The 8,345-nt window shown below is 43.0% G+C and overlaps 1 protein-coding gene across 4 annotated transcripts; it reads right to left on the bottom strand.

Moving 5' to 3' along the window:
* Positions 1-249: 249 nt before the first annotated feature.
* On the bottom strand, positions 250-3,525 carry UBQLN2 (ubiquilin 2). 4 transcript variants are annotated; one of them, XM_007469768.1, is made up of 3 exons: positions 2,045-3,286; positions 1,852-1,978; positions 1,412-1,755 (listed from the first exon to the last, which is right to left on the bottom strand). In XM_007469768.1, the coding sequence occupies exons 1-3, from the start codon at positions 3,284-3,286 to the stop codon at positions 1,412-1,414; spliced, it is 1,713 nt and encodes a 570-aa protein (XP_007469830.1). The 4 variants fall into 4 exon arrangements, with proteins under 4 accessions (XP_007469828.1, XP_007469831.1, XP_007469830.1 ...); XM_007469769.1 differs by having other exon boundaries at positions 1,237-1,591; positions 1,928-3,525; XM_007469767.1 differs by having other exon boundaries at positions 1,852-3,286.
* Positions 3,526-8,345: the final 4,820 nt, after the last annotated feature.

Raw genomic sequence — 8,345 nt, 5'->3', positions numbered from 1 at the left:
TTTTTTTTTTTTGCGGTATGTGGGCCTCTCACTGTTGTGGCCTCTCCCTCTCCGGACACGCAGGCTCAGCGGCCATTGCTCACGGGCCCAGCCGCTCCGCGGCATGTGGGATCCTCCCGGACCAGGGCACGAACCCGTGTCCCCTGCATGGGCAGGCAGACTCTCAACCACTGCGCCACCAGGGAAGCCCGGCAATCCTTCTTAAACATGATCCTAGGGCCAGAAGGCAAAAAAGAAAAGATTTATCCATTTTAATTTTTTTTATTTTTTTAGTCATTTTTAATGCATTTTTCCCTGTGCACAAGAGAAATAACTGATAGAGTCAAAAGATACAGTTTCCTTTATACACAGCAGTTAAAAGTAATGCAAACGTCACATGACATTTTCATTTCAGTTAAAGTTACATCTCCAATTACAAATCAAAATGCATATTAGGGTCTCTTTATGGGAGAAGCTGAGAAGGAAATCTTAAAAAAAGCACTTTCCTGGCATTACTATACTGATCCTTCAGGCTGCACTAAGATTAAGATCATATACAATCAATTTGCAAATGTTGACACAATGTCACACTGTAAGTTTTCTGTACAATTAAATGTATACGTAGAGATACCAGGATAAACATTTCTACTATATTTTAACTGAACTTGCCTAGCCAACATTTCCACTGAGAAGTTTATCAAAGATGCTGTAAGATTCTACAAAATTGTGAGATATACCGAGCTCCAGAAATATTTCTTATACCCTTTCTCATTTTGGTTATACATATTCTGCTCAGAGATTCTGTTGTAATATTTCTAGATGTACAGTTCCAATTGTGCTTACTGTACTGTGTATAAATATAGCAAAAAAGATCAAATGGTATAAATCTTACAGCATTTTGCTAGCAAAAATACATGCCAAAGTCACAATAAGCAATACTGTACCACAAATTAGAGAGCTTCAATTAATTTATGTTTTTAATATTTTCATTCTACATTTAATTACTATCATAGGATAATGTTTAAAATGCAAATAAATTGGACATCTGTAGGACAAAACTTGTTCACCCAACTGTAAAGGTTGATACCTGTTTCCAAAAATCACAATAAAAGCAGAAGTGTTTGCATGCAACACCTTAGAGTGAAACGGCATTGATTCCCACCATTCAAAACAGAGAAGGAAGGAAGGAAGGAAGGAAGGAAGGAAGGAAGGAAGGAAGGGGGGAAGGGAGGAAGGGAGGGAGGGAGGAGGGAAGGGAGGGAGGGAGGAAACAAAGAGGGAGGAAAGGACTCCACCTTAAAATGCATATTAAATTTATAACTAGACAGATTTAAAAGAATCAAAGTGAAAGTAAAGTACAATTATGTGTGTTTAAAGATTTAAGAGCCATTATCAAAAATAAGATACATTTTTTCAAGGTACAGAAATGTAATTATGATGGCTGGGAACCCAGCAGCCTCTCAATGGCTGCATTGATGTCGCCTCCTGTTGCTATTAGAGCCTGCAAGTTTGCTTCCCGGTTTAAGAACCCCATTGCGTTGAGCTGTTCCAGTTGTTGTTGAAATCTGACTTCTGGATTCGGCAGCTGCGGAGGATTTGCTCCAGCCAGAGCCTGCACCATTTGCTGAATGAACTGCTGGTTGGGTCCAGATTCCGATGTTGGGCTCGTAGTTTCACTGGGTGTAGAGCTAGATACAGGGGGCCCAGGGGGGGCGCCTGAGCCAGTGGAGCCAGGGGGACCTGCAGGGCCAGTGGGTCCTATGGGGCCAATGGGGCCTATGGGAGTAAACGGGACTATGGGGCCAATGGGGCCTATGGGTGTGACTGGGCCTACAGGACCTATAGCCGTTCCCAGCACCCCCACCCCCACACCTGGAGTGAAGCTTGGAATGAGGCCAGGTGCTTCAGTGGCTAATGTCTGTAGCCCCTGCTGGATCTGCATTAAAGCCTGCATTGCTCTTGGGTTTGACATGGCTGAGAGTGTGTCTGGATTCTGCATCTGCTGCAGGAAAGCAGGGAGCTGTGGACGCATCTGCTCCTGCAGCTGAGGATTTGCAGTAAACACAGGGCTATTCAGCATCATCTGTGCAGCCAAATCTGGATTCTGGGTCAGCGACTGCATCATGCTTCTCATATAGGGTGCAGACAGCATATTCTGGATCAGCTGTGGGTTTTCAGTTATCTGTTGCAGCAAGCTCTGCATTCCTGGGGTGCTGAAGATGCTGGCAACATAATTAGCTGCAGCCACTGTGTTCCCTGAAGCACTGCTAGAGCTAGTGCCAGATCCACTGCCACTGCTCGTTGTTGTGCTGGTGGTCGCAGAACTCTGGGTAGCCGGTGGTGGCGCCCACGGATTGGGTAGTGGATCGCGATTTTCTGTACGGGAAGGCTGTGTACCTTCCCCAGAGGAGGAACTGCTTCCCACCGAGGCAAACGGATTACCCCCAAACTGCTCTTGTGCGGCATTTAGCATGGGTTCCTGAATGTCAGTGTACATGCGCCGTAAAGCATTGTAGCCACCTGGGATGCTTTCAAGATTGCTGAGAGCCAGGTCTTGATTTCTCATCATTTCTTGCATCATAGCTGGATTCCTGGCGATTTCGAGGGTCTGCCTCATTATATCTGGGTTGTTGAGCAGGTGACTGATTTCTGGGTTTCTCTGAATCAATTGTTGCATCTGTGGATTGGCCATAATGAGCTGCCTCATCAGATCAGGATTCGAAAGCATGCTCTGAACAAAGGGATTTTCCATGATTTGGATCATCATCTCAGGGCTGGAAAGGAGCTGCTGCTGCATCTGGTTCTGGAGCTCAGAGAAGTTGGTCGAGCTCAAGCCCAGGCTGCTAAGGCCTGCAAGTCCTCCCAGGCTCCCCAACCCAAACGGGTTGCTATTTGTGGAAATAGGTGTGGAGTTACTCCTGGGAGTTGACGCGGTGGTAGTATTAGTTCCCGCGGCATTACTAGATTGGGTGGACTGGCCCTGAGGTCGGTTCTGGCTTTTGATGACAAGATGAACAGTCAGTCCATCATGGATGCCATGCTGAATCAAGGTATCTTGATCTTTTAAGATTTTTCCGGCAAAAATCAGCACTAGCTGATCCGTTTGGGATTTGAAGCGTTTCGAAATCGCTTCCTTAAACTGCTGGACTGAGCTGTTCTCGGGCACTGCGAACTCCTCTTTCTCTTTGGGGGTCTTCACAGTGACTTTGATAATTTTGGGCTCCGCCGGGGCAGAGGCAGGGCCTTGGGTCGCAGCAGAGCCGCGGGAGGGGCGCGGGGGGCCGCTGCTCTCGCCGTTCTCAGCCATGGCGGCCGCAGTGACGCAGGCAGACAGGGAAGGCGCGGGCGGGCGGGCGAGAGAGAGAGCGAGGGAAGAAGGAAGGAAGGAGGCACCGCCGCAGTAGGCTGAGCCGGGCTGGGCGGGGAGCGCGGAGCACGGTACCTCTGTGTTGAAGACTGCGAATCCCTGGTCCTCCGGTGGAGAGAGGGCTCCGATTAGGCCGCGGGCCGAGGTCTCGCCGCTCAGGTCTCTGGGCCGCCGCCGCCGCCGCCGCCGCCGCCGCCGCCGCCGCCGCCGCCGCCGCCGCCGCCGCCGCCGCCGCCGCCGCCGCCGCCGCCGCCGCCGCCGCCGCCGCCGCCGCCGCCGCCGCCGCCGCCGCCGCCGCCGCCGCCGCCGCCGCCGCCGCCGCCGCCGCCGCCGCCGCCGCCGCCGCCGCCGCCGCCGCCGCCGCCGCCGCCGCCGCCGCCGCCGCCGTGTGATCCCACCGCGCGGTTTCCCAGCAGCTCGCGCAGCTGCTCCGCCCGCTCCTCCCCGCCCCTTCCCTTCCCCCAGTTCCGCGCTCGCCTCCCCGCCCCCCTCTGCTGACGCGGCGCCAGGCCCAGGATGATAGAGTCGACTCGGTCAAAATTAAAAACTTATGTACTGAAAAAAAAGAAAAAAGATGAGGGAGAGAGAGAGAAACAGAGAGAAAGAAACAAAGGGACAACAGAAGACAAGAGAAAAGAGGGAAGGAGGGAGGAAGAGAGGAAAGGGAGCCAGCTTCTATAAAGGACATTAAAGACTAATGGAGAATATATATATATGTATATATACACTATCAGGCAGTGAAGTGAAAAGATGAAAGCCTGAATCAAACCGACACGAAGTAAAAGATCAAAAATGAGAACCAAAGAACTCTGACAAAGCAAAAAGGAAAAGATGAACACCCCCCTTGGGGGAAGGGAAGAGGACTGGGCAAGAGCCTGCATTTTACAAAAGAAGGGCAAATGGCCAATGGGCATATAAAAGGATGATTAAGCTCACTAGCAATCAAAGAATTTCAAATTAAAACAATGAGATCCTTCTTCTGTCTTATATTGGCAAAGATGAAAAATAATAATAAACCTTATCATTGAGAGAGAGCTGAGAAAATGAACTCTCATGCCAATTGAAGTGTAAGTTGTTATATTAAGGCAATTTTAACATATATGTAAACATTTTAAATATTTCCACCTTTATTTGGAAATGCCTCATTTAGAGACCCCACCTATGAAAATAATTGTATAAGGACACAAAAATACATATATATAAAATGTACATGCACTGCAGCATTTAAAAAATTATGTTAAAAGATAATCAGTGTCTCTTTACACAGGATTGGTCAAATATATTATGATATTACCATACAAAAGAATAATATTCACTGTTTAAGAAACAGGTAGTTAATTTGTGTGATAAAAAGTGTACATGAAATAAATGGTAGTTACAGGGAAATTACAGAGTATTTTCACTTTCAGTTTTATATATTTCCATACAGTTAGAAACTATACAATCACATGTTTCAATACCAAAAAATGCAGTAAGTATATTTTTATGTTAAAACTATATTTTATAAACAGTTTGTATGTGTAAACTGTCTTTAAAGACAATGTATGTGTATGTATAAAAAGAAACCTGGAACACTATACACAAGTATGTTAATGGTTTGGTGCTAAAATTATGAATAACTGTTCCTATTTTTTTTTTTTTTGCTGAGTTGGGTCTTCATTGCTGCACAAGGGCTTTCTCTAGTTGTGGCGAGCGGGGACTACTCTTCGTTGTGGTGCACGGGCTTCTCATTGCAGTGGCTTCTCTTGTTGCGAAGCACGGGCTCTAGGCACACGGGCTTCAGTAGTTGTGGCACGCAGCTCAGTAGTTGTGGCGTAGCAGGCTCTAGAGCGCAGGCTCAGTAGTTGTGGCACAGGGCTTAGTTGCTCTTCAGCATGTGGAATCTTCCCAGACCAGGGATCGAACCCATGTTCCCTGCATTGGCAGGCAGATTCTTAACCACTGAGCCAACAGGAAAGTCCCTTGTTCCTTTTTAAAAAATAAAATTAAAAAGTTTCTGATGGCTTTTATAAGTATGCACTGCGTTTACAATTTTTAAAAATGAGAAGGTATTTTGGTGAGAAATTGTAGGTAGAAATTGACAGGCACACAATAGTAGTGGCAGCTATTAACACATGTATCTAATTTAGTTACAGATTAAGTAGGAGAAATAAAGATCTAGCCCTTGAATAACAGAATGAATAATTTCAAATTTATGTATAAATTTCTAATTCTGGTTTATACCATGCATAAAAGTACCTTTTCCCCCTAGTATCCAGCCAACATTTCATAACATTTAGGCCACAAATGCTTTAGTAAATCTCAAGATAAGAAAAAAATATAGGTATATGATGTCTCTCAATAGGGGGATGGATTAATATAGTGTGATTAATGTGATTATTAGAATACAGAAGATAAAAGGAATGAAGTATATCTAAATATATTTATATATATAGATCTCAAAAGCCTAATTAATTAGCAAAGCACTCTATGGTGTTTATAGATGCATTCATAAGTATGTGAAGCTATTGAAAATATACTAGAATGATTCATAGCAAATTTGCACCCATGAGGAAGAGGAAATGAAATAGGACACAGGACAGTAATTAAAAGGAAATTTAATTAAATATCTAAAAATATATTTCCTCTTTTAAATGGAAGCAAATATGGCAAAATAGCAAGAGTTAATTCTAGGTGGTAGGGATATGAGTATTTGTTACAATACTATTTTATATTTTTTTTAGATTTTAAATTTTCTCAAGAAAGAAAAAATTAAGGAAGTATCACAGGCCATCTTCCTTGATCTCAATAGAACAAAACTAGATATTAATAATGAAATTGTGAATGAAAAACTCAACCACTTGAAAATTAAAACAGAATTAAACACTTTTGGGACAAAGTGCAAATCAAAGTTCTTATTAGAGTGAATTTAGAAAAATAATGATAATGAGAACATAAACATTCATAATTATGATGGGATTTCCCTATATGTGATCTGAGGATCTCATTCAAAAATACAGATTTCTTGGGCTTCCCTGGTGGCGCAGTGGTTGAGAGTCCACCTGTCAATGCAGGGGACACAGGTTCGTGCCCCGGTCCAGGAAGATCCCACATGCCACGGAGCAGCTGGGCCCGTGAGCCATGGCCGCTGAGCCTGTGCGTCCGGAGCCTGTGCTCTGCAATGGGAGAGGCCACAATAGTGAGAGGCCCGCGTACCGCAAAAAAAAAACAAAAAAAAAACAAACGGATTTCTAGACCCCACTCCAAACTTACCAAAATATAAGTGGTGCTCAGGAATCTGCATTCTTATCAAGCTTCAAATTAGCGGTATTTGATTTAACTATGTGAATGAGCTCAGGGTCAAATTTATACACTCAAAGGTCTTAAATACCGAAGAATAGAGAGAGAAAAAATTAATTAGGCATTCAAATAAAGAGGACAAAAAAAAAAAAGAGGAAATCGGGGTGATGGCTACAAAATGGTAAAAGTCAAACATTAATGAATTAGCAGACTCAAAAAATGAAATTTGCTAAGAAAATTTAAGAAGGTCTTTGAAGAACAAGTCAAATAGATAAACCATTATAACTATGTGATCGTCTTACAAGGAACACAGCACGGGCAAAAGCACACTCATCCTCTTCCTGAATTCTCCTAAAAACACATTTCTTTTCCTACTGTAGGCTCTTTATCCCTGGTGGTGCAATGGTTAAGAATCCACCTGCCAATGCAGGGGACACGGGTTCGATCCCTGCTCCAGGAACATCCCACATGCCACGGAGCAGCTAAGCCCGTGCGCCAGAACTACTGAATCCCACACACCTAGAGCCTGTGCTCCGCAACAAGAGAAGCCCCTGCTCACCACAACTAGAGAAAGCCCACATGAAGCAATGAATACCCAACACAGCCAAAACGAAATAAATGAATAAATAAATTAAAAAAACAATAAATAGCAATCATCCTGAGTTCTTCCATAGAGGGTAATTTATGAGAAACTGAAAGACTTTGTCAAAGAGGCTTCCCCATGGGAGGTGGAGGAAGACCACAGTTTGGGCTCAGTAGATAGAGATTTAGTGTTATTTTGGCCATTGTTTTCTCTCTCCACCCCAGATTTATTGAGATATGGTTGACATATAACACTGTGTAAATTTAAGGTGTACAGCCCATTGATTTGATATACGTATATATTGAAAAATGATTACCATTGCAGCATTATCAGGTCACATAATGGCCTTTTCTTTTCTGTGGTGAGAACATTTAAGATCTATTCTCTTAGCAACTTTCAAGTATACAATACAGCATTATTAACTACAATCACCATGCTGTACATTAGATCCCTGGAATTTATTCATCTTGTAACTGGAAGTTCATAGCCTTTGACCTGTTAATTTTTTCTCCCCAATTCCCCTCATCCCCCAGCCCCTGGTAACCACCATTCTACCCTCTGTTTCAACAAGTTTGGCCAAAAGCACATTATTTTGAATTCTCTACATTTATCTTATAAATCATGTTATTTTTTGCATTTTATTCCAAAATATATCCACTTTAATGTTTGAAATTACAACTAAATAAAATTAGCATTCCAGCAGTTAAATGAACACGCCTTTGTTAGTGAGAAGCACAACATTAATTAGCTGCAAGTTAAGAAAGGAGCAACAAGATAATTACATGAAAACTAGAATTCCATGAGTAGATTTAATCACAGATAAAGGGTATATTTTTGAGAATTATGAGAAAAGACTTTGTACAAATCTTTGCTAATGACAAAGAAAAATGGATCACTGTATTACTTTTCTAGGAAGGTGTACATGACCAAAGTATATTTAAGAAGTAGAAAACCTTAACAGGTCACATAAGAAACTTGTAAGAAAAACAAAAAAGAAATGAAATAATTAATTATTTTAAAATCAGCTTTCTGATCTTAAAGGTGGCAACTAAGCCTATGCTTTTACCTCCTATCTTTACCAAATACCATTGAACTGACAAAAATGACATGAGAAACACAATAAATCCCTAACGTGTT

This window comes from Lipotes vexillifer, unplaced genomic scaffold (assembly GCF_000442215.2).
Source record: "Lipotes vexillifer unplaced genomic scaffold, Lipotes_vexillifer_v1.1 scaffold2111, whole genome shotgun sequence".
Taxonomy (NCBI): Eukaryota; Metazoa; Chordata; class Mammalia; order Artiodactyla; family Lipotidae; genus Lipotes; species Lipotes vexillifer.
The sequence above is the reverse complement of the archived record's forward strand: the minus strand, read 5'-3'. Positions and strand labels throughout refer to the sequence as shown.

Coding starts and splice junctions, on each gene's coding strand:
- UBQLN2 (XM_007469766.1), bottom strand. CDS start 3,286: ATGGCTGAGAACGGCGAGAGCAGCGGCCCCCCGCGCCCCTCCCGCGGC.